General features: G+C 38.1%; 1 protein-coding gene across 3 annotated transcripts in view; it reads right to left on the bottom strand.

Moving 5' to 3' along the window:
• The window catches only part of RPGR (retinitis pigmentosa GTPase regulator), a 58,036-nt gene that overhangs the window by 6,805 nt on the left and 24,096 nt on the right, over positions 1-27,135 (bottom strand). For 2 of the 3 annotated variants that reach the window (XM_049873442.1, XM_049873444.1), the window contains exons 9-15: positions 25,272-25,396; positions 23,319-23,594; positions 21,743-21,905; positions 16,495-16,592; positions 16,084-16,149; positions 15,989-16,012; positions 1,695-1,883 (exon numbers count right to left, since the gene is read on the bottom strand). In XM_049873442.1, coding sequence (XP_049729399.1) covers positions 1,695-1,883; positions 15,989-16,012; positions 16,084-16,149; positions 16,495-16,592; positions 21,743-21,905; positions 23,319-23,594; positions 25,272-25,396 — 941 coding nt within the window. The remainder of the gene's footprint in view (positions 1-1,694; positions 1,884-15,988; positions 16,013-16,083; positions 16,150-16,494; positions 16,593-21,742; positions 21,906-23,318; positions 23,595-25,271; positions 25,397-27,135) is intronic. The other variant, XM_049873443.1, reaches the window with a different exon arrangement.

Here is a 27,135-nt window from a genome sequence, read left to right as displayed (position 1 = left end):
AGAAACAATATAACAAAAAATATTCCCGTGCTATGCTAGAAACCAGGTGGCATAGTGGTTAAGTGCTACAGCTGCTAACCAAGAGATCAGCAGTTTGAATCCACCAGGTGCTCCCTGGAAAATCTATGGGGCGGTTCTACTCTGTTCTATAGGGTCGCTATGAGTCGGAATTGACTCGATGGCAGTGGGTTTGATTTTTGGTTTGGTTTTGTGCTAGAAAACTTAGATTTGTTTTTAAGCAAGATTCCCGAGTCTGCCTCTACCTAACCACATAAACATGTGACAATTACGTCACTTTTCTGAGTTCTTGTAAAATGAGGAGCTGAGATGCTGTACGATTGTTAATGTCCCTCCTAACTTACATGATTAAAACAAATTACCATATTTTTATGCAAATAACCCACACCCTCTATATTTGTTTGCCATCCACACCACCCCCCTGCCCAAGGCATTTTTGTGACCACACTATGATAATTTTTTTTAGAGCAACATGTAAAAAAACTGGCATAATGGTGCTTACTAAAATACCTGGGGGAGGGGGTGGCAGTTGGCAAACAATCATAGAAGATGCATGTTATTTGTGTAAAATACGGTATATAATTCAAGAACTGAAGAGTTCTACTCAGAGAAGATTCAGGAACATTAATTGGTATACAACTTGTCTCAAGTAAAAACAATTTTAGGGCCCACCCTAGCCTGAATCCATATATGTTTCATATAAACAGTATCTTTTTCCTCCTTTGAAAGATAACAAAAAGTGCTAGAACTTCTTTTTCCTCTCAGTGAAAGGAAGGAGTCTTGGTAAAAGAAGGAACCAAGGAAGAAAATGACCTTTATAGCACCATATTATTTTGTAAATTAAAAATACATGCAAAGAAAACAACAATACATGCTTTTTAAGTACACATTCAAACAAAAGGACAAACATATTTCAGTGGTTGTCTATGATATGGAAAAGGAGAATGGGCATCAGGATAAAAGAATAAATGAACATAAAGAGAGAAGGGCCTTGCACAGATCAACAATAACAGTGTTTCATCAGCTGGAAGCCAAGATTAACTCAATGTTCTGCACAAGAGGTCCAAAAGGAAAAGTCAACACAGTGTCATTCAGTTTGGATTTCTGAATTCCATACCTCTGAGACGGATTCAGGGTAGTGTTAGCGAACTAACGATATCAAACCTACCAAGCTGTCGCCCAGCAGGGTCACTCTTAGGCAAACTGCCAATGGATGAAACATCTAGTTTCATAGAGCAACTGCGTCTACGAAGAACTCATTACAACCTCAAATACCTCTTAAACAACTTTCATTTGTCCCTACACATCCCATTTTTGTCACTAGCACCAGAGCTCCTAACTTTCCATTTTCATCATCCCAAGGACCCAGTGCTGAACTTCTGGGTTTATTTCTCAGTGTACTATACTGGCCCATACCAATTATTAACTTCCATTTATGTGGGGAACAGAATGTCACCAAGCAGTGTGGAGAGAGTGCTAGAGACAAAGTCTGCCTGATTCACAAATTTGGCCAAAGCTTTTCCTATGGCACATGAATGAAGTTATTCATAGGAGTATTTGAGGTTGAGATCATTTCTGCTCTCAAAGGAAGTTGGAGTGTGCCCTCTGAAGCAAACAGGGGTCCCATATGCTTGCTCTTGGGTAGGATCTCAGGATTTAAGGACATATCACTATACCTTTGCAAGGGTTTTAACTGTGTCGCCATTGGTTTCTTCCATTTGTTTTGTTTTGCTGTGGCCATTTGATATTTCATTGTCTTCCACAGTTTTCTTCTTGATTTCTAGATTTTCATCACTTGTCTCCTCATCTGAGTCTTCTGTTTCTGTTTCCGTTTCTGTTTCTTCACTCTCTGAAGATTCTTCATCCTGTGATAAAATTGATAATCAGGGAAGTGTAAGATTTTCTTTATTAAAAAACATAAATTTTGTACTGCTATCATAAATAATATATACCATCTCAAATAACATACAGAATATTAATTCAATATTAAAGTCAAAGAAATAAAATACTGAATAATCCATGTGGAACATCAAGTTACTATATTACTAAGGATTTTATGCATGCTGTCTATTTCAACATTTTCAATGACTAAGACTTCGAAAATTCTATCAGCACCTATGGTAACGTTAAAATGGACAAAAAAAATTAAATACGTTTTCTTGGGTGTCTCCAAAAATATTTTTAAACCTGAGAGAAGATAAAAAGCTCTATGCCTACTGTAGCATTATAACATATCTATATATGTTCATTTTATAAAACATAAAGATTTAGAATTACTTTAGAAGCAATGATTCATTGAGACTTACAAAAAGAGAGCCAAGTATAATTATATTCACATTCCAGGAAAAAGATAAAGGGACACGGAGAGTTTAAATGGTTTGTTCTTAGTCATCTAAAATAGAGGGAAAACCAAACAGAGGTAGATATTGGTCCAACTGGTTCCTGAACAGTTAATTCAAATTATAAAAGAGCCTGTGTTTGCATTTCACAGACTGATAGTAAATCATGCAATGCTTATGAAGCATAGGAAGAAAATATCTTATATATCCTTTATACTGAGATTTTTTTTTTTGCAGTTTCTTATTTTGGGAAGAATACTGTTTATTTATTTGTCACTAGGAGATTAGGCCCCTTATTTTTTCCCTATGCTTTTTACTGACCCACTTCACTAAAAGTATAAACCAAAAAAACTAAACCCGTTGCCATCAAGCCAATTCCGACTCATAGCAACCCTATAGGACAGAACTGCCTCATAGAGTTTCCAAGGAGAGGCTGGTGGATTCAAACTGCCAACCTTTTGCTTAGCAGCTAAGTTCTTAACCACTGCAGCAGCAGGGCCTCCCTAGATGTATAATATATGAAAAAAAAAGAGCCCCTAAAATAGGTGAGAGGTGATCAATGAAATTTGCCCCGTTGAACAGTTTTTTTTTTTTTTAAAACAAAGCTTACCTTGGCAGTATTTGTTATTAGACCATATATGACCTTTATATCTTCTTGAATACTATAAGTAGTTTTTTGTGGTCAGCTTCCTAGTGGGTGTTTGGCTGTGGATAAATCCTGATGCCAAACAGGATCTTAGGTGGGTGCTTTGAAAACAACACCTCTAATAATCATCTTTTTTTTCTGGCAAAAATACAAAATGTGAGATTTTATATTTCAAACCTTAGTAACAAAGACAAGTGGCATCCTTGAGCCAGTAGCATTAAGGACGTGGCCTAATAGCATTTCCACTGAGGACAGGTAAACCTTAAATGAAACCTTGAGATAAAAAAAAAAGTTTCAGAGGCTACTCTGGCAAAACTTGAGTTGGATTAATCAAAGGTCACGAGGAGTGCATGCAAGTGGCAACAGAGCATGGCACCAGGGCAGACAGCTATGCCAAAGGATGTGCTGAACGGTTAGCTGGGCAGGGCTAACCACAAGGTAGCTACTATTTACCAATAACTTCTAAAGCTTTCTCTTTTTTGCATGATTTCCCCCTCTAAGTTACATATAATATGCCTAGCCAGATGTACATTATGTAAAGCTAAAATTATCAGGGACAACTTGACTTTTAAAGGAAATGGGAAGCAAGATTAGTAGATTTAATGTTTATGGTTGATAAATAGATGTATTCATCAATGTACATGAATGAAAAGCCAACTGGAAAGAACAGAAACTCCTGTGACAGAAAATTTCAGACAATGCGCTGCTATCTCACAGAGACAGGTGCACGGCCAGCTGTCTTTATGACATAGTCCTCAACTACTTGGGGATTTCAGCTAATTTAGCACCTGGTCAACTCCAATCCTACTTGTTATTAATGTATTTATAGAATATTAATACATGTAATCACAGGATATATGCAATCATAAAAAGGAACTTGGATTTTTACCTTATTTTAGAAATTAGCAAAAACATTCCTCTCTTTTATAACTAAGTACAATTTTACTCATTAAGCTAAGAAAATCTATAATAAAGAACTATTGAAATTATATTATTTTCTAAATTTGAGAAAGCTATTAGAAAGTGGGAGTCCCTGGGTGGCTCAATGGTTAAGCGCTGGACTACTACCCAAAAGGTTGGCAGTTTGAACCCATGCAGAGGTGCCTCAGAACACAGTGCTGGTGATCTGCTTCCAAAAAGTCACAGCCTTGAAAATCCTATGGAGCAGTTCTACTCAGTATACATGGGGTCACATGAGTCAGAATGGACTCGAAGGCAACTATCAACTCGAAGGCAACTAACAACAACATTAGAAAATAGCGTTTGCACTAGAAATACCACCATCAATTATAGCACTCTATACTTATTAAGCACATTTAAAATTGATCTATACACATCTGGACAACAACTACTTAAAAGCACATAAAACGCTTACCTTCAAACTGAAACAATTTAGGAGAGATTGGCACAATACTGTCATTTTATAAAAAGAAAGGGTAAAGTTTAAATACATTCTTGGCACTGGGACCATGAGAAGATGTAAAAGGGTGGTCTGGAAGGATCAGATAAGCATCTAGTGTCATATTAAATAAGTGACTGGGCCTTGCCTCCCACAAAAGGATGCTTGTTTCATTGGTCAGACACAGCACTAGGGCTGCAGTCTTTGGTCTGGCCCAGGCCAACACTTTTTACATTTCTCATGGGAAATATCAAGAAATCAAATGTTTTTTGTGAGGTTTCAGTTTGCCTAAGAATATACTTACATTGCAGGCTTTGAAAGAACTAGAGATTGCTGCTGGAATGCAGGGTGGTGGTTATCCCAAGGGGATGGAAAATAACTGGAAGGGGTTGGAAGGAGAGCTTCTGGGGAGCTGATACTTTGTTTTCCTTGATCTGGGTGCTGATCATATGGGTGTGCTCAGTTTGTGACAATACATCGAGCTACGTGTGTATGAGATGTGCACTTTTCTCTATGTATATTATACTTTGATAGTTTTTTTTTTAAGCAACAAAATTTAAAAAAAAACTATGGATTTACACATAAAACATTGGGCTGCAATAATTCTGGATGTATGACACGCCTCAATGTCACAGGGTAGAAAATTCTTTCCAAATAGTTTAATATAGCATAAAACTTTATATGTAAGTCATATCGGGTGGGAAAGCATGTATTTTAAAATCTCAATTTCAAGTTGTTTTAGGACAGAAAAAGTTAACATGCAAGTTTATGTTTTAACTACAGTAGAAATCACTGAAGCTGTAACAGAGTGTGGGCGGGGCATCAAATACAAAGACCTAAGCACTGCTTTCAAAGCCTGGGCCAGGACCCTAATTAATCTACTTTACAATCTATCTGTAACACGGGCAAATAGCATTAGCAACACCTACCTTGGACAGTTTGTATACAGACTAAACAGATTATTTAGACAATAACATAACACATGAAGAAACCATACACATTTGTGCATAAACTTAAGAGATTTTATAAAGAGGCCTCCATGAAAAGTAAGATGGGATTGCTACTGTGCATTGAGGACTGCTGAAAAATAAGAGGCTATATGCACACCCATGTTCACTGCAGCACTGTTTACGAAGGCAAAAAGATGGGAGTAACCAAGATGCCCATCAATGGATGAATGGATAAATAAATTATGGTATATTCACACAATGGAATACTATGCATTGATAAAGAACAATGTTGAATCCATGAAACATTTCATAACATGGAGAAATCTGGAATGCATTATCCTGAGTGAAATTAGTCAGTTGCAAAAGGACAAATATTGTATAAAACCACTATTATAAGAACTCAAGAAATAGTTTAAACAGAGAAGAAAATATTCTTTGATGGTTATGAGAGGGGGGAGGGAGAGAGGGTGGGAGGGGGGAAGGAGGGAAGTGGGAGAGGGGTATTCACTAATTAGATAGTAGATAAAAACTACTTTAGGTGACGGGAAAGACAACACACAATACAGGCGAGGTCAGCACAACTGGACTAAATGAAAATCAGTTTCCGGAATAAACTGAATGCCTCAAAGGCCAGCATAGCAGGGACAGGGGTTTGGGGACCATGGTTTCAGGGAACATCTAAGTCAATTGGCATAATCAAATCTATTAAGAAGACATTCTGCATCCCACCTTGGAAAGAGGCGTCTAGGGTCTTAAATGCTAGCAAGCAGCCATCTAAGATGCATCCATGGGTCTCAACCCACCTGGATCAAAGGAGAATGAAGAACACCAAGGACACAAGGTACTTACAAGCCCAAGAGACAGAAAGGGCCACATAAACCAGAAACTACATCAGCCTGAGACCAGAAGAGCTAGATGGTGCCTGGCTACAATCGATGACTGCCCTGACAGGGAACACAACAGAGAACCCCTGAGGGAGCAGGAGAGCAGTGGGATGCAGACCCCAAATTCTCATAAAAAGACCAGACTTAATGGTCTGACTGAGACTAGAAGGACCCCGGTGGTCATGGTCCCCAGGCCTTCTGTTGGCCCAGGACAGGAACCATTCCCAAAGCCAAGTCTTCATACAGAGATCGGACTGGACAATGGGTTGGAGAGGGATGCTGGTGAGGAGTGAGCTTCTTGGATCAGGTGGACACTTGAGACTATGTTGGCATCTCCTTCCTGGAGGGGAGATGAGAGGGTAGAGGGGGTTAGAAGCTGGCGAAATGGACACGAAAAGAGAGAGCAGAGGAAGGGAGCGGGCTGTCTCATTAGGGGCAGAGCAATTGGGAGTATGTAGCAGGGTGTATATAAGTTTTTGTGTTAGAGACTGACTTGATTTGTGAAGTTTCACTTAAAGCACAGCAAAAATTTAAAAAAAAATAAGAGGCTGGTTGAAATGTTTTGTTACATATATATTTATCACAGTAAAAAAAGTAACACAAAAAAATAATAAAACAACAAAACCCCACAATGAGATACCATTTCACACCCACACACAAAAAAAAACAAAACAAAAAACAATAGGCTTGGAAATGTTTTGTCATAATGTCCCAGATTTCATAACTAGGAAATAGCTCATTTGAAGTGTTCACTATTTGTTCTACCTTCTTCCACACACAGGCTTTTAATCTCTCCCAGGAGCCAGGGAGCTAGGGCTGAAGGTGGGAACTGCAGCAAACTGGAGGGCAGGACTTCGAACCTGTTCTTCTGGTTTCAAGCCCAGGTGAGAATTTGCATTCTAACTCCCTGTGGAAAATTTGCATTTGTAACAAGTTCCCAGGTTATACCTAAGAATCACCTGGGGATCTTGTTAAAATGTCGATTCTGATTCGGTATAACTGGGGTGGAAACGCAAATATACAAGTGAAGCCCTATGCATGATATTTACTTTCCAAAGTCTAGTTCTGATTCTATTTCTCATCAAACCAGACTTCCTGAAGGAGCAGCCTGTGCTTCTTCTCCACTGGTGATGTGGGTTCTACAATAGTCCTCCACCACTCCTTCCTCCTTGAAAGCCCTTCCTTGGCTTGGATGGCACCTCGCTTCCCTAACAACTGTTCCTCCCCAACCTTTAGTCTTCTGTTTCTCAATACTTCCCTTACTTACTGATGCTTCCCTGAGTTCTGTCTTCAGTAGTCTTATCTTTTCACGCTACGAGCGCTACCTCTCATTCAAATTCACAGTTTTAATGACATGTATAAGCTGGTGATGCTCAGCAATCCTCTCTAGGCTCCAGACCCATTCGTGTATCTGCCTACTGAACATCTCCTGGGGACAATCTAAAATCAAGTTCCAAACCACCTGGCAACCAATGTCAAAAACAATATGTGTATTAAATGTTTAGTGAGAAACTTGTTTGCTCTGTAAACCTTCATCTAAAGTACAAATACAAAAGTTCCAAACCTGCTCCTATTCCTCTATTCTCAATCTTGGTGAATAGCACTCTTTCCACCCAGTTCTCTAGGCCAGAAACAAGAAACACTTGGCCTTTTACCTCCCTTCACTAACTCCTCTGATTCTACACCAAACTCTCTGGATAATCAATGTCCCCATCTCTCTATCCGTACTGTCCTAGTCCAAGCCCTCTTCATTCCTTGCCTGGTCTACTACAACTGCCTCCTAATAGGCATCTCTGCCTCTGGTCCTGTTCCCTTCTAATCCATCCTCCATGTTGCTTCCAGATGGGCTTACAAAAACTCAAGTGTGAACATCTCACTGAGTTTAACATCTTTTATAAAGACATACGGCCCTTTGCCCTCCCTGTCCAGGCCCATGTATACTCTAGGCTCAGGCACACCAAACCACTCTCATGGCTCTCATCAGCCTGGAAAGACCTCCCCGAGCCTTCTTTGCCTGGCTCTCATTTTCATGACTTGATTCAAGTTTCACCTCTAGCTCCTTGAAAGCCCTTTCCTAACCTTCTCTGCAGCTAAATTACCACTCCTACAGGCACTCTACTGTTGCTTATAAATTTTCTGGTCGGTCTATATAAATAGCCTAAGAGTTCTTTGAGATCAGGGGCCATATCTTACTCTTTGCATACCCATGACAAAAACAAAAAAACAAAACATTTTCTTCTTATTAAGGGAATTAGTGGAGGAAAACCACAGATTTGTTTTCAGGTCATTTTTTTAAAAAAACCTTTGGGCAGTCCTGGATAAGAAAATAGGGGTATCAGGAAACAAAAGGGCATTGTTAAGCAATAGTTAAGGCAGACTGACAGGAACTCCTTTTACCATGGTGTTGTTTCAAGAAATCAATACTGTTTAAGTCTCTGACAAGGTAAAGGGGCCACTGAGGTTGACTGTAACCTGCTCTTATCTCTTGAGATCAGCCTGATTTGGGGAAGCTTCTGGGTTTTTTTTTGTGTGTGTGTGTGTGTGTGTGTGTGTGTGTGTGCTTGGCCCATCAATAGTTGTTGAATAAATAACAGGTACCAAATATTATGTGTCAGGTACTCGACATAACAATATTACATTTAATTTTCACAACTGAAAAGAATTTAAGGCAGGCATTACAGTACCTTCCTGCACTCCATGGGTGCATCTTATTTTTTGAGATATATATGTATAGCAAGTTTCTCTCTACAGCTAAATAACTGAAAATATTTCAGTCGCACTCACTTCCGGTGCTGCTATTCTGCAGCAGTAGATGTTTCTGTGGTGCTCCTGTGTAGCTTACCTTAAAGTATTTTTCTGCCAGAGTCCTCGTTATGAAACCGTAACTCAATAAAAAAAAAATACATTGCTACATATGCAACTCACACTTCCCTCAGTAACGTATCAACTAAGGTAAGAGCCTGATCAACCAGCAGGTAAGGACAATAAAGGTAGGAACCAGTTATTTCGATCTATTTAACCAAGTATTAATTCATAAGGGATGAGGTAGTTTTATTCTTAAGCTTCCTTTTCTTTTCTCTCCAAATATACATTAGATTTATAGACATGCAACTCACTTGTTTATGAAAGTCTGGCACAACCTGATTCTTTTATTCTCCCTTCACCTAACCACTAATCAATAATAAGCTCTTCTCCATAAACTCCCTGAGCGTACTATAAATTAGTTTAATATAACTGTTTAGTAGAACTGCTATTTAGTTTGAAGGTGGAGCAATTTTGATGACTAGACTCCAGGATTTTTATTGAGGAAGAGAGATACCAGAAAATCTGGCTCTGGCAAAGTTCTGATACAACTGGTAATGAACTTGATACAACTGATTTTACTACAGAATCACTTAGGTCAGTCATTCTAATTCTATACTTTCCCAGATGGACAAGAAAAAATTGAGGCCTGGTGAGGCTAAGAAACTGGCCCAAGTTCAGCTCAAAAGTACAAAGCTGGAAGCAGGGCCTACGTCTCAAAATTTCTAGGCCAGCGTCCTTTCGACTGGCACACTGTGCTTACATGAAGAGCATTTTGGTCAGGGAAATGTGAAGAAATGCGTAAGAAATGCTGTTTAGAAACAGACGTCTGCACCAGCTCAAATACTGAGGTAGGCACATTGCAGAGCACCATTTCCATATTGTTAGCCGAACTCTTCAGTGGAAGATGAATGCCTATACCTTTAAAGTTAATTCATAACTTACGCTTAAGGGTTTCTCATCTTCCTGGAAGTTTTTCCTTTATGATATCCAACCCTGTCATCTATCTTATTGAATCATTTTAAGTCTACTTTCTTAAATAACCATGTTTGGCACTAGAAATGACTGCATAGCATATACACTGTATCACAGTATTAATTCTATTCTACCAACACTTAATGGATATGGCCGAATTTGGTAGAAAACTGCAAATGCCAAGTCAGTATAACTGGTTAGTTAAAGGAATTTAGATAAGCTACTAGTGATCCTGCAGCTAAGGAAAAATTTACAACTGCTCCTAGGAGTATCTTCATTTGGTATTATTCTAGTATTCCTCCTCACAATCTTTCTCACCCACAGTGAACCAAATGTGCAAAGAATTCAACTGCACAAAATTTGGAGGAAGTTCATCATTAATATCCTCCTTGATAAGGGAAACTATAAGAAACCCCTCATGGCCAAGATACTGAAGGGACTGGGGAAGGAAATCAGGTGAAAAGGGAGCTATGAATAAATAATACACAAACTAAAAAAAAAAAAAATACAAACTAGCTGTGTTAAATACACTGAAATTTTTAAGGAAACATTGAAATAACCCCAGTGGAACTCTAGCCTCTCCAAAATTCAACGTCTAATATTAGTTTATCATTTCACAAACAATTACTGAGTGTACACATTCAATTTTTATTTTACTTGGAACATTCTGACAAGCAACAGAGAAACAGAAGTACAGAACAGTCAATGAGGAGTACATTGAGAGCACATCAGATACTGGGAATGAAGGTTCTGACAGTACAGTTATAGCTCGATAAGCTTGGAAATCATAGGGGTTTAGAAATACAGGATGACAGATGACAAGAGGCCTTAAAGCTATCTTTTTTTAATAGTAAAGAATATTTTATAGAAAACTAGCTTAATTTTAAAGTGCAATTTTTCTTGCTTAAAAAATTTTCTTATACAAATAACAAACATGAGAGAACAAATCAGACTATTAGAAAGAATTTTTAAGAGTTAGAAGGGACTTCAGTCATCATCTCATCGAATCCACTCCATTTTACAGATGAGGAAACTGAGGCCTCATGAAGGGCTTTGCCTGACCAACGAATAAAGTTTTACATACTTCCAGATTTACATTAATATCTCCATCATATGAGATATACTGCAATCTCCCTAGATGTTAACTAAGAGAGAACACATTATTAGTATCTAAATTCTGAACACAGCTGTTACCTGGTAGATTTTTACAAAAAAAATACATAAAAGGTAAAAAGACAGCACTACTTCTTTAAAATGTATCCTCATTTTAGTTTCAGAATACCACCTATTCTTATACAATTATTCTACGCAGGCGGTAAACTGTAGTCACAGCCTGAAAAAAAAACTGTGCTATCTATAAGAAATTAGAAGTTTTTATAGCCCGTAAGGATCTTTGCCATTTTTAAATGGACCAATATGTACACACAAACAAAATACTCTTACAGTACACTCCTAATTGCTAAATCTGTCTTTAGTGAGAAATACGTTAATTATCTGATACGACTTTTGACATTTTCCAAGTACTCATTTATAATTTTTGAGAAAAAGAATACACCAGGATATTAGCTTAAGAGAAGCCAAAATCTATCATTGGCCCATGCTGTCTTTTACCCCTTAACTCAACCGGTTATCGGTCATTATTGTACCACACATAAAATAACCACAACATAAAATCAATTAAAGAAAATGTGCTGACCGCCTATCATGTGCAAGGCATTCAAATTGTTTGGCTGGGCATAATCAGGACCTATTTCAAGTTTGTTATTTCAATTCCAAATACTGTGGCAATACATTATTCCAGAACTGTTTGGAACCTGGTGGCCCATTTTCTAAAAGTTGTTTTGACCGCACTGGCATTTTGGACCTTCGTATTCCATGCTCTCTCCCTTTTCCTTCTGTGTTAGCAATAAATCTTTTTCCATATGCTCTATCTTTGTCACATTTCATAGATTCTTTAATTCTGCCCACCTTTTTTGCCTCTTCTCCTTCACCCTGTCCTTCCTGCCCTTCATTCTCTTCATCACCTGTGTCCTGGTATTTCTCCCCTTCTTCCTCATTATTCTCTTCTTCTTCCTCCTCCTCTTCTTTTCTCCCCTTTTCCTCCTCTTCTCTTTCCCCCTCTTCTCCCTCCTTCCTTTCTTCTTCTGCCCCCTCTCCTTCCTCTCCTCCCTCTTCATCTTTCTCTTCTCCCTCCTTCTCTTCCTCTTCCCCCTCCACTTCCTCATCTCCTTCCCCCTCTTCTTCACCTTCTCCATCCTCCTCCTCACTTTCTCCTTCCTCCTCCTCTTCCTCTTCTTGTTCTTCCGTCCCTTCTCCCCCTACTCCTTGCTCCTCTTCTCTTTCCTCTTCCTCATCTCCTTCCCCCTCTTCTTCCCCTTCTCTTTGTTCTTCTTCCCCTTCCTCTTCTCCTTCCTCATCTCCTTCTTCTCCTTCCTCCTCCTCTTCTCCTTGCTCTTCCTCTTCTTCCTCCTCTTCTTCCCTTTCTTCTTGCTCCTCCTCCCCTTCCTTTTCTCCTTGTTCCTTCCCTTTTCCTTCCTCCATCTCTTTCCCTCTTTCCTCCTGATGGACTTCTTCCCTCTCCTTTTTCTCCCATTCCTCCTTCTTTATTCGGTCCTTCTCTCCTTTATCCAAGCTCTCCATTTCTCTAACTACTACTCCCTTGTCTTCCTCCTCCTCTTCCCCTTTCTCATTCAGCCTTTGTTCTGCTCCTGAGTTACCCCCCTTACAGAATCCATCACCTCCACCTTCAGGCATATTTTCCACCTCTTCCCTTGACTCTTTCTTGCCTTCACTCACCTCTGTTCTGTCTGTAAGATCATCTGCTTCCTCCTCTCTTTCTCCAAGTACCTCCTCATTTTCCTCTATCTCTTCTGCCTCTACTAAACTTCCTTCTGAATCCTCTGCTCCTTCTTGCTCCTCTGGGATCCCTGACAAGTGGTCACGTTTAAAATTAAATTTTGTCATTAATTTTAACATTTTTTGTTCAGTCTCTTCCGCATTTCCTTGGCCAATAAATTTTCTGCTATACCACAAGCGTGGGCCATTCTCCAATTCATAATCCTCTTCCTCTCCATTACTAAATTCTATGGACTCAGGCAGCTTGAATCCATCAGCTATACCCTGCTGACTTCCAATTTCACCTTTCATGTAACGGTGTAGCTCCTCAATAGATTCTCTTTCACTGTCAAAGAGCGCATCTTGCTTGTGTCTTTTACGTTCCTTAACCAAATCTTTATTTTCTTCATCCTCAATATTCATGTCTGCATTTGCTAAGACTTCAAAAAATGTACATGTATTGTTTATTTTCTCTTGAATTTTTCTTATATCCTCCAGAACTGTCATTCCTGCCAGCTCAGTTTCCTTCTCAAAGACGGTTTCTTCTTCTTCTGAGTCATCCTGACTGTGTTCTCCATCATTTTCCTTTTCTATTTCCTTACCATCAAGCTGATAATAAGCACCAAGTTTGTTTTTGTATTTAAATACTTTTTTTAACAAACCCTCTTCATCAATGTTGGCATGAAGCCCAGACTGGCCTGGGCCATGACCTAGGTCCTCATCTGAAAATGTTTCCGAAGTCACTGTTGCTGGCATCACGAATCTCCCTTGTGCCAAAAGTTGTTTATATGTTTTCCCTTCTTTCATTTTTTTGGAAATCTCTTCAGATTCATACTCATTACTATCATTTCCAGCATGAGTTGCGTGTTTCTCCAGTTTCTCAATTGTTTCCTGTTTCGGTAAATTTTTTGAAGTAATCGTCACACTACTATTAGCTGACAAAGATAACTTATCTACTTTAAAATACTGCCAAGATTTTACATGTTTATAGGTTTCACTGGAAGAATTAAGACGTCCAGTTTTACCAGTTTGTTCAGTTTAGTTTTCTTTGGGGATGATTTATGCCACTCTTTTTTAAGCCTGTAGTATATTCAATTTTGATTTACTAATATGTATCAAAATCTTACTACCTGCCTGAATTTTACCATTAATCAGAGTACTGTCAATATTTATTCTCTGCCCCTTGTTTCCAGACTGACTTTCTAAAATACTAAGAAATTTATACTTTTCTTGCATTCAGTTTAGTTTTTTCCATCTTCCCTATCATTTTGCATTTTGAAATTTTTGTGTCTTTTGATTCCATGAAATTCACAAAATTTAAGAAAGTTTTAAGATGTGAAAATTAAGAACTTGAAAAAAGAATAGCTTATTTCTAGAAGAAAACTGAAATGAAATCTTTTTTCTATATACTAAATAATATAAATATATATTTTTTCAAAACAAAATCTGATATGGGTTTTCAATTTTTGACCCTCTTCATTTTTATCCATATTCTTTCATCAGAATAATTTGGAAAAATAATGTAAAACATAAGATTTTCAGCTTAAAAAAACCTTTGAAATTAAGCATGGGGATTTGGATAATACATTAAAATATAAAATTAATTTCTTGTTGGGCAAAATTTAATTTTCGACAAATTCTACAAGCTGACAGATTGAAATATTCAATTAATTTGGGTCTCTGGATAGTAAAACATCATTTAATCAAATTTTACAAATTGTGATGAGTGACAGGGTTAAGAAGAGGTTCATTTTTTGCTAAAGAAATTATTAAAACACGACAAGTTAAAAAATTAACAAGGTAGTATGTGTGTGTGTATATATAAATACATACAAACATACACACATATCACCTTGTTTTATATATATATATGTGTATATATATCTCTGTATCTATATATATAGCATAATCTTTTGTTATTCACTAAAGTAGGCCTGGTACGGCCTCTACTTAAAAAGTGCTGTGTGAAGTAAAAGATCTACATATCAGTTTAAAAGGAAATGCTTTCCTTTGGAAAATATTTGTTTTAGGTCCTGTTCTTTGAAAAGTCACCGTTCTTTCAAAAGGCTTCAAACAGATAGGCCCAACTGCTGTACTTTCTTATTTCTCAGTGCTCATGCCTCTCTTTCTCTAGCACAATAAAGCAGAATGGAAAAGGCAGAGCCTGAGTCTAACAGAAGAAGAAGGGCAGACACCAAAAGATGTCTGCTTGGAAGTACAGTCAGTCAATAAGTTAGTACAATCAGTCAGTCAATATTCACTGAACACCCACAAAACTGTGTTAAAAGATCAGCTGTCTCACATTCCAAGGGATGCTGTTATTCACCATGCCTCTCAGTAATATAAGTGAAACGAAAGGATTTACTCTACATTTTTATACTTTAGCAAGATTTTGCATCTCTGAGGCTTTGAATTTAAGGATTTTTAACTTAACAATGTGGCAAAGGCACTAGAAATATAAATGAAATGTTTTCTACAGCCTTCTTTCCTCAATTTGCATTTCTCCAATTTATTTTCCTAATCCCCAAACCCCTCACCGTTTCATCCCACTGGTCCCTAAAGCCAAGAAAGGCAAAGGATTCCAGGGCAGGCGTTTATCTCTCCTGGGCTGTAAAAACCACAGACTATTCCTTCTTATTGTTATTCATTTGTTATTCATTTAGGGTCTCTGTTTCTCACCCATAAACAGTCTCAGACTAATTTCCAAGTGTTTACTTAAATCTTGTTTTTGTGTTATCAATGCCTTGATAAATTAAAGCCCAATCTAAATAGTGCAAAGGCAAATATCAAATATTTTCACTAAAATCACAATATTTTAGACATAGAAAAAATATTAATATCATTCAGTAAAGTCAGCACAGTAACTCTCCAAAAGTCATACTCAACCAAAATCAGACAGCCAATCTGATAACCGGTACTCTTCCTATCCTTAAGAAAGGCAATCATAATCAACCGCCTCAGAGGCAAGAAAGTATGGCTATTATGACTTAAGTTAATGACCTTAAAGAACAAATATCAGCAATGAAATTCTATCATTCTTGTTTCATCACAGAAAATACATATCAACAGAACAAGCCAAATGGAGGTTATCCACATTGTATTTCTCTGTCTTTTAAATTCTTAAGTAACTGAATGCTTACCTTTCTTATGTTCTTTCTGGAGACCTTTCAAGAAAAAAAGAAATAGTATCAACCATTCTTACCCACCATAATGACAATAGCTCCCCATATTATACCTTTTGTTTTTGAACTGGTGATAATTGCATTGACTTGTCATTAGAATTCGGGCTTATCATGTGTGTCTGAAATAAACACCAAAAAAAAATGTTCTAAATAAATAATGCATTAAAGAATATATACGATTAAACATTTATATATTCTAAATATATATGTAAAATTGATGCAAAACAGTTCAGATAATAATATAATCAACTCTCAACTGCCATATTAATGATAAGAGGAGTAAAATGAATTTTGTGGAATATAAACTATACCTCAATAAAGTTGGTTAAAAAAATAAACAAAATGAAAGAAAAACAATGCATTTCTATGCCTATAACAGTATAGGAAGTACATGTGCACACACACAAATACAGCATGAATTAAACTTCAAGCTCATATTTAGAGGACAGATTGGAAATCATTACCATATTTAAGACATCAGTAGTTTCTCCCAGGTCTTCTGAAACCCGTGCTGAAGAACTATCTGTCTCTCTTCCTTTGGTTATTTTATCTTGAGAATCATCTGAATGATTGAAAGGATAAAAGAAAAACTAGATTGAAATGGAAAAGTGAAAAGCAACTGAACAGAAAACAGAAATATATTATGTAATTTAAAGTGCAGGTACAATTTTACCAAAGGTCCTTTAACCTCATGTCAGGGGAATTAAACTGAATTCCTCCACAGTTACAACAGGTTTCAAAAACTTTTTGAAAGTTTAAAAACTTTGACACAAAGGGGAAAAGGGGGAGTTTTGGTTAGGGCACATTGAGTTTATGTTCACGGTGGTGGAATAATTTAGAAAAGGATAGAGAGAATGGTTGCATAACATGAAGAATGTAATCAATGTCATTGAATTGTACATGTGGAAACTGTTGAATTAGTGAAGGTTTTATTGTGTATATTTTCACCAGAATTTAACAAAAAAAAAAAAAAACTTTGACACAGATTAGAGACAACAATTGCTTCTTCACATAAAAAGGCAAACACTATTTGTTTGGAATAACTACTACCCAGCAATCGAGCTGTGGTAGCTAGCCTCCAAGGTGGGCCTGATGACCCACATCCTCTTGGTATTTATACCCATCTGTAGTTTCCTTTCCACAGTTTGCCAGGGCAGTCTGTGTGGCCAATAAAATAAAGCAGAAATGACCGTCATGTCGTTGTAGCTTCTGTCTTGCTCACTTTTACTCTACCTTTCTTGGATTACCCACTCTGGGGGAAGCCATGTCATGAACACCCCTGTGGAGAAGGCCACGTGGCAAGGAAGCGACATGTCCTACCAACGGCCACGTGAGTGAGCCTGGAAGCAGATCCTTCAGCCCCAGTCAAGTCTTCAGATGACTGTAGCCCATATTACAGTGTGACTACAACCTCATTAAAGACCCTGAACTAAAACCACTCAACTAAGTTGTTCCTGAAACTATATGAGACCATGTTTCTTGTTTAAACCTACTAAGTTTTAGGGTAATTTCTTATGTAGCAACAGAGATCTAGTACAAGCACCTAGATACTTTTATGGAAAACTACAAGGTTATTATATCATAAAGCAGATAACTAGAAATTATAAGGCCTATTTTATCTTACATTTTTCTTAATTACTCACTATGCCATCACTGATCACCCATACATTTGAGAAGATCGTCTTAATAAAGTATTCTCTAAAAATACCAGTCCACCCTGATCCCTCATTTTTAAGTCCATTCAATTCAAATAAGCAAATAATCATTTTGTGTTTATTCCATGTGAGGCACTATGCAGGGGATATCAATTTAAGTAACGGCTCGCTCTTAAGGAAATTATAATCTAGAATATAAAACATATGTAGGGGGATTAGAAATCACATTCAAATGTTGGGAATCAGGAAAGGTTTCACCAAGAGGTATGTGAAAGAACGAATGGAATTCTGAGAGGCAGAGATGGAGGTGGAAGCAGAAGAGAATGAAATGAAACTCATTCCTAACTCAAGCGGCAAAACAGTAATCTGAGCAAAGGAATAGAAAAAGGACACAGATGAAAGAAGCCTGCATTGAAGACTTACCATGTGCCGGCATATGATGCTTTTATATACCTTGGTTAGCTCCATGACAAGAGAAGTTAAGTATTATATCCCCATTTTACAAATAAGGAAACTAAGGCTTACTGACTCTAGTGGCATCAAGGGTCAAACTCAGGTCTGTCTGATTCCACAGCCCATGTTCTTTCCACTAAATCAGGCTGTGAATGAAAATCAAGGGTTGGCAACCTTCCTCTGTAAAGGGCCATACAGTAAACACTTTAGGCTTTATGGGTCATAAGGTCTCTGTCCTAACTACTCAACTCTGCTGTTGTAGTGTGAAAGAAGCCATAACCCAAACCAAAATCCATTGCCATGGAGTAAATTCTGACTCATAGCAATCCTATAGGACAGAACGTAACTGTCCCATAGGGTTTCCAAGGCTGAAATGGAAGCAGACTGCCCACATCTTTCTCTCGCAGAGCGGTTGGTGGGTTCAAACCACCGATCTTTTGGTTAGCAGCAGAGTGCTTAACTACTGTGCCACCAGGACTCCTTGAAAGCAACCACAGACAATACATAAAGGAATGAGTGTACTGGGTTCCAATAAAACTTTATTTATGAAAACAAGCGGCTGGCTAAATTTGGCCCAAGAGCCATAGTTTGCAGACTTCTGATCTAAACGAAGGTTATAGGGAAAACACTATTGAGAAATGAAGCTAGAAAAGCAGTTGGGAGTCATAAATATCAGGGATCCCTTCAAAACACTGGAGCAGAAGGCAACTAAACTGTACCCGAGAAAGATTAACATGGAAAGTGGCATGCAGGATAGATTGAAGAGGGCAGAGAATGGAGGTTTGGAAAACACATTATTTAGATTGATGGCCTTGCCTCATTCTTGACTAAGAAAACAGACCTCATTAGACCTGATCCACTTTATCGTCTCACCAACAAACTTACACACTTACCTGTATTTGTACCCAAGTTCTCATTTTCCTGTTAAACTATATGAGATGTCTTTCTTCTTACCACAGCTGTCATCTGCATGTCAGCCCCTCCTGTCTTCTCAAGAACTTTGCACCTTTGGTTATACCCTTTCTTTTATCATGTTGTACCTATCTTTCCTGGTCTACTGGATCACCTCCATCAGCATACAAAAATGTTCTGTATTTCTCATTGATCCCACATCTCCCTCTAGCTGCCAGCCCATTTCTCTGCTCCCCTTCATGACCAAAACATGCAAAAGAATTATCTACGCACCCTATCTCCTCTTTGCTTCTTTCCCATTCACACCTCAACTCCTAACACTGTGTCTTCTGCCCTGACCTGCCGCTGAAATTGTTCTTGTCAGGATCACCAATAACCTGCATGACGCCAAATTCACTGGAGCCCTTCTTCTTTGAACTTTGAGCAGTACTTTGCATTTATGATGCTACTCTCTCCTGATTTCCCTTCTCGTACTTTACTGGCAGAACCCTGGAAGTGCAGTGGTTAAAGTGATCGGTTGCTAACCAAAAGGTTGTCAGTTCAAGCCCAATAGCCACTTCACGGGAGAAAGATGTGGCAGTCTCTTTCCGTAAAGATTTACAGCCTTGGAAACCCGACGAGGCAGTTCTACTCTGTCCTATAGGGTCCCTATGAATTGGAATCGACTTGATGGCAGTGGATTTGGTTTTGGTTTTACTTACTGGCTGACTAGGCTGATAAGGCTTCTTTGCTGGCCCTTCTTCCTCTACCCTTTAAATGTTAACATTCTCAGGGCTATTTCCTGGGCCATTGTCTGACTCTACTCTCGAGTAGGTGATTTTAGCAACTTCCATGGATTTTAAATATCAAATTTATATCTAACCAGACCTCTTTTCTGAAGTTTAGGCTTGCATTTCCAACTGCCTGCCTGATATTTCCCCTTGGGTGCTCCGCAGCTATCTCAAGCTCGATTCTTAATTTTCTTCCTTACTTGTTAACCATCCTCTTACCTAGAAAGCACCTTTGGTTTTTCCCTTTACTTCATACGTATGTGTAACCCATGAACAAGTTTAGAAAGTCCAGTTGGTTCTGTATCTAAAATGTATCTCAAATCCGCCTCCTTCTTCCCATCTATACTATAAATGTTATAGTTAAGTCACCATCCATCATCTCTTGCAAAAGGCTCCTAAGTATTCTCCCTACATCTATTCTGGCCTCCCTACAATTCACATAGAGACAGAAGCAGTCATAAAATGTACATTATATTGGAACACATCACTCCCCTGTTTAAAACCCTTTAATGGCTTTCTACTGTACTTATGAAAAACATTCATACCAAACAAGTTTCTCATGGCCAATAAGGCCACAAATCATCTTTTTTCAACATCATCTGGTCCTGCCGTTTCCCTCACCTTCTGAACTCCACTGGTCTTTCCTTTTCTTATAAACTGCCTCCAAACCTTTGCTTCTATTATTTTCTTTGCCTGGAATGCATATAACCTCTCTCTTTGTATGGGTATGCCACCTTCTCAGCAAGACCTTCCCTGACTCCTTTCCCAACCATTACAAATTATCTAGCACCTTTTTTTTTTCTTTCCTTTACAGCCTTTATTACAACTCTAAATTGTTTTCTGTTTGCTTGTTTCTTTGCTTTTTGGTCTCCCCAACTGATACTATAAGCTCCATTAGAGCATGGATCGTAATGATTTTGATGGCTGTTGATCCTCATGCTTGGCACAGTGTTTGGAACATAACCGATGCTCAAAAGTAGAATCAGCTGTATTTGACTTACAGTGATGGCACCAGGCAAAGATATCAAAAAGGCACTGTGCCAAGTGCTGCAGGGTCTACTTCTTAAGAACCTTATTAGAGCCTTATTATAGAGTTCAGCCTACCCTTGGTATGTATATTGTCCGCTTGACATTTAATCAATACTGATGTCATTTCATACCGGCTTGCTCAAAAACCATTACTTTTATATGTCACTCCTAAGATAACACAAATGTCCCTAAACAAAATGATTTGGAAAGGGTGTGTAATAGTTAAAAGAGTTGGGATTACAATTTAAAATACGAAATCTGTATCTCACAGGCAGTGCAATGTAGGCAGTGACGTAGAGATGTTAACAATAATTATAAATATATTTGCTAAGGGGTCTCTAGAGGTGCTAGACTCAATGCGAAGTATTTTACATGCCTGATATCATTTAATCCTCACTCTTTCTGAAGTAGGTATTATTAAACCCATTTTAAAGATAAACTGAGGATGAGCAAGATTACGTTACCTTTCCCAAAGTCAGTCTCATAGCTAATGAATGTCAGAGCTGGTGTGTGACCCCAGAGGAACTGAACTCCGTTCCTCATGCTCTTAACCATTACGCTAGACTGCCTAACTACAGGATTCCATGTAGGGCCAGAAGACCTGCAATCAAATCCTGTTCACATGGTTTGTAAGCTGAGTGATCTTGGGCAAGTCACTATGTGTGTGCATCATACATTGCTCTATAAAGATACGCATGGTATTATGATTGTTGCCCTTGTTACGTGATACTTTTAGAGTCAATGACAATGCTTCTGGCTTGTTAGGCTAATACTGGATTTGGGTTCAAGTAAGAGGTGCCAATTTAATTAGTTAGAGGAAACATCTTACGCATGACAATATTAGGAATAAAAGGCACATTTTTCCTGAATGCTGGCAGAATACTAAACGTTACCTGGTTCTATTGGCTTCACGAGGGTAGTTATGGTTCTCTCTCGCGGATTACTTGTAGACAGTCTGAAAGGGACTGAAGTGGCAGAAAAAGATTCAGATGATCCTGGAGTCTCTTCCACTGGAGGTAGTGCCCACATATTTCGGTTAGACTCTGGGGATTTTTCCTTTAAAAGTAAACGGGTTGAAGAAAATGTTAAATGATTTTATATACAGGCAGTCCCCAGGTCGCAGAAGAGATCAGTTTCTGTGTGTCTTTAAGAATCTGTAGGTAAATAGGGACCAGTGGATGCAGTTCTTATTTAGGCTTACCTTAGGGCAAGAAAAGGCTGGAAGCCTTTACAATGATTTAAAAGCTGCATGTGCAGCAAATGAAGGTGACTGTGATGAAGAATTTGTCGTGTTTTTTAGGGAGCCCTGGTTGCACAGTGGTTAGGAGCTCAGGCCGTTAACCAAAAAGTCAGCAGTTCAAATCCACCAGCTGCTCCTTGGAAACCCTATGGGGCAGTTCAACCCTGTCCTATTGGGTCACTGTGAGTCCAAATCAATGGCAATGGACTTGTTTTTGTTTTTTTGGTTGGGGTTGGTTCAATCCTTTCAAAGTGAGGGCAAATTTACAGAACATTAAAGGGCAAGTACAAGTTGTCCCTCAATCTGATGTCCATAACCCAAGGACTGCCTGTACGTACTAACGACATCAACTACCTGCAGCTGCCAAAAATATTTAAGAGAAAGACTGCAAAATCTGCCAACATTTTACAATATTCACTTTTAATAATCCCCAAGGGCTCAAAAATGTTTCGTTTTGTTGTTTCTGTATCTTGGTGGTTTAAACTGTCAATTTGGAAGCCTGTTTGTGACACGATGGGGTGAAGCGTGTGTGTTTTCTCTGCCTTCCTTAAGAAACAAAAATTATTCATGAAATATAAGCAAACAACACTGACAAACATGGGATATTTCTTAATCTTTCCATACATACTTTTTCATAATAAAAAGCCAAATTTAAACCTTTTTCTTTAAAAGGAATACATTTTAGAATGTGATTTTTAAGATGGAATGTCTCCTTTAAAAAATTATTTGCATTTTCTTACTTTGAAAAACATACGTAATCGAAACAATTTTAAAGCACAGAGAATTTCTGAATTTAATTCAAAGAGAACATCCCCTCTCTCAAACTGAAGCCCTTATTTCTTTGTTTTCCAAGTTTCATTGTTTATAGTGTATAAGTCATAGCTCAGGAGGTGTAACCAAAACATAAAAGCATGTGGCAAGATAACGTCAATTCACACACAGTTGAGAAAAAAATCAGCATCAATCAGAAGTGGTAAGATAGGCATAAGAATGATGCTCTGTATAGTACAGCCGTTTATAAACAAAGGTTATTCATGATAATTTTGAATTTTCTGATTTGTATGTTTAACAGGTTAACTCTGAAATCATTTTATAAGCCTGTGAGTCTTCAACTCCAGTCATTTTATTCAGTAAATTGATCTAAGACCCTTCTTTGATTTAAAAAGAAAATGGATTTTTTCTTCCAATTTTCTTTGCAATACTAGATAATACTATTATCTAATATCTACCCTCTCTCTTCGTCTGTCACGGGCCGATGAGGTTCTCTGCAGCGCACTTCCTGAGGCCAAACCACGGGCGGATGATGTTCCCTGCAGCGCACTTCCTGAGGCCGAACCACGGGTGGGTGATGTTCTCTGCAGCGCACTTCCTGAGGCCGAATCGTCCACGGGCAGAGAAGCCGCCGGAGGTGAGTAAAAATCATCTATTTCCTCAACGGTTATTTCTTCTACCACTTCACGTCGTGGAATGGCAAAAATTAGCATGTGGCATCCACCACAAGCAACCTGCAACATAAGTCCACAGAAAAATTAATTGATATTTGCTTCAAACCCAAATGGGTTTTTGACAGCTCTCAACTATAAAACATAAACTGTTACATGATTACTTCATGGTAGACTTCCCAGATACACACACTCTCTCTCTCCATATACATACACACACACAAACACGCACACACACCTGCAAAAGCCGGAACCTGTCTGTGTAAGGCAGAAACATGTCAGAGAAGGAAAACTCAAATATTTTCCACTAAAATGAGTGACAGAAAAGTAATGACTGCACCCTGTCAAAGGCAGAAAACTTGAGAGACCTGAGAAAACAGGCAGTCCGGAGGAGTTATGGCTTTCACATTTTTCATTGTATATGTATGTGCGTATATATATGTAAACAGATAAATTTCAGTATATCTTCACTAAACACTGTGTTTAAAAAAATTAGAATAGATTTAATCCACTATTCTACTTTCAAGTGAATAAGGTACAGAGAAAAAACTACTTTGCACATTACATTTCTCTTTACATTTTGTTTCAGAAAAACATTCAACTAGGAGCAACATTAAAAACTAAAAAAAAAATACTTGTGGACATTTGGCTGAGGAAAAAGTCCAAGAACAAATCAGACTCTTGGGTTAATTATGTCTCCAAGCCTTTTCCTTCACATAAAAATTTTCTAAGTTTAATGCTTAAAAGTCTTTAGAGCAAAATGCAAACATGTACAATCACCGGACAATGACAGATACAATCACCATTCAAAGAATTTTGAAAAATGTATGATTTTCAATAAAATGCTAAGAAAGGCCCACAGTACAATATTGCAATACACAGCTTTTTAGCAACTTTATATTGTTCTACATGGTGTTGTAAGAATAGCATGTCCTATACCTTTCCTTCATAATTATTTTCAAATTTAAAATTGATATATATTTTTGTATATCACCTTTAAAAATCTTCCCCATAAGACGGTAAGCTCAATAAATGCAGGACTTAGCCATTTTGTTCACTCCTGTATCCCTCATATTCCTAATACTTAGTAGAATTATCTTGCACATAGCAGGCCTTCATTAAATGATTGTCAAATTAATTAATGGAATGGAAGGGTTCCATAGTATGAGACACCAAGTCTTTGGACAACAGGAGAATATTATCATCACCAAATAAATGAAATGTTTAAAAGCCTATAGTTCCTAATTGGCCAAAGTAATAGAAACAACAGAGAGACGATATCTTGTGGTAATGTGGTGCTGAAAGAATAGATTCGTATCTGAATAGCATTTAGTCAATAAAACATATTTTCAAAACTCTTAGTTTATTATCAGGTTTTCTCCTGTGCAGAATTGGAGAGTCTCAATAATATTTAATTCAACAAATATTTACTGAAGACTACTGTGAGCAAGGCACTCTGCTGAGATACATGGCACAGTCCTGGCTGTCAAGAGACATATGAGAACACAGCAGAAGAGGCAATATTAGGGCAAAAAGGAAGACGTTGGAGGAGGAAAATCAGGTGAGGGGAAGACTTTCAGAGAGGCATAATGTATGACATTTGACTTTTGGAAAACTAATATAGGTATTCAATATATTTATGATATTCTTTCATACAAACACAAAGTACTTCATATGAAACACTGAAAGACTCTGATATAGGAATATGGAAATGTAAACAGGGAAATGTGATGCCCTTACCAAATGAATTATAAACTTTGAAAAATGAGAGCACAAAGTGGGAATGAACTGATTGGTGAAATTCTCTAGTCCAAGTCCTAGTTTTCCATGTCGACCGTCTCCAAAAGTATACATATGTCCTACATCTAAAATGAGAAAAATAAAGAGCATTATAAAGATGTTACTTGTATAGACCAATTTCTAAACAAAGATTTAAAATACATGAGCTTAACTACAAATTATGCATTGAATTTCTGATCATTCTTTCCACACTTTCTATGGCATCTATGGTCCTGCATGTAGCTTTAGATAATAGATATTCCCGAGAATAAGTCACTAAGCCCTCAGTGGTTTGTAAAGCAGAAGCCCAGTCATACTGGCATCATGTAGAGCGGCAGCAACAGCATGAGATCTTGTGTCACACACTGTACTCTCAGGAGGAAGTTGGTTTTTATATTCTAACCTTCTATATCCCAATAGAAGCCATTTTCTTTTTTCCTACAGTCATTGCTTAGATGGTAGGTTTTCACCTTTGGCAATATTGACATTTGGGGCCAGGTAATTCTTGGTTGTGGAGAGGTGCCCTGTGCATTGTAGGATGTTTAGAAACATCCTTAGCATCTACTCACTAGATACTAGAACACCTGCCACCCCATCCCCCAGTCACGACAGTATAAAATGTCTCCAAATATTGCCATGTGTCCCTGGAAGGCAAAATTACTACCAGTGGAGAGCCACTTGCTTAAACCAACCCAACTGTCTCTTTTCTAAATCTGCTCCTGGGTTGTGGAATGTTACTGAAGAAAAGGCCACAGACCAGCAACTTGGCCAGTCCCTTTACAATAACTGGGTCATCATCACTTCTCTTCAGTTAGCCCTTTGCCTACTATCTAGCAACTATTCTGAACCTTCACTCTTCTTCTCTAGGCCCTCCTTCACACACTCCATCTTCCAGTGTGGTGTCATGGGAGCAGAAGTAAAGGGTGCCAATGTGTAGAGAGGAGGGGGATCTCCCTCTAGTCTGGAAATTGAGGAGGCTTTCAAACTGAAACCTAAAGGATGAGTAGGGCTTAGCTGCAAGAAGACGAGAGCAAGGAATCCTCCAGAGTCAGCAGCATACACAAAGGCCCTGAAGCAAGAAAAACATGGCCCAGCCAAGAAGCTGAAAGGCAACCAATGCGCCTGGAGCACAAGAACAAAGGGAAGAGTGGTATGAGATGAGGCTGAAGAGGTAAGAAGGAATCACACCACAGAGGATCCCAAGGGTTTATATGAAGAATTTTGAACTCCCTCTTAAGGGTGGTAAGAAGCTAAATGAATGATTTTAACATCACATCTGGGGACTTGTCATTTAAATGGCAAAGTGATTGCATATTACACAAATCCAAAAGAACTGACTGAAAAATCATTAGGAATAATAACATAATTCAGTAAGGTGGCAAGTTTCAAAATATATAAAAATAAAGCAATTTCCTCTAAATACATAATCAGTGTTTTGACTCTTCTGTATGATGCTTACTATCAGCTGTTTATTTCTTTCTCTGTATATTCCCTATCTCCTTTATCCTTCTTCTTTTGACCCTGATTTCTTTATCCGAATGCACTTTAAGGTTTGCTTTTTTAATTTGGTTGTCATTAGCCAGAAAAAATTAACTCTGTTCCAAACCCCCTACCTGCACCTCTAACTTTAAAAGAATTTTTTAAAATATGAGCCACTACACATGAACCAGAGACCTACATCATCCTGAGACCAGAACCTAGTTGGTGCCCGGCCACAATCGATGACTGCCCTGACAGGGAGCACAACAGAGAACCCCTGAGGGACCAGGAGATCAGTGGGATGCAGACCCCAAATTCTCATAAAAAGACCATACTTAATGGTCTG

The sequence above is a fragment of the Elephas maximus genome, chromosome X (assembly GCF_024166365.1).
Source record: "Elephas maximus indicus isolate mEleMax1 chromosome X, mEleMax1 primary haplotype, whole genome shotgun sequence".
In the NCBI taxonomy this organism is placed as follows: domain Eukaryota; kingdom Metazoa; phylum Chordata; class Mammalia; order Proboscidea; family Elephantidae; genus Elephas; species Elephas maximus.
Note: the sequence above shows the minus strand (reverse complement) of the source record. Positions and strands in the feature narration are given on the sequence as shown.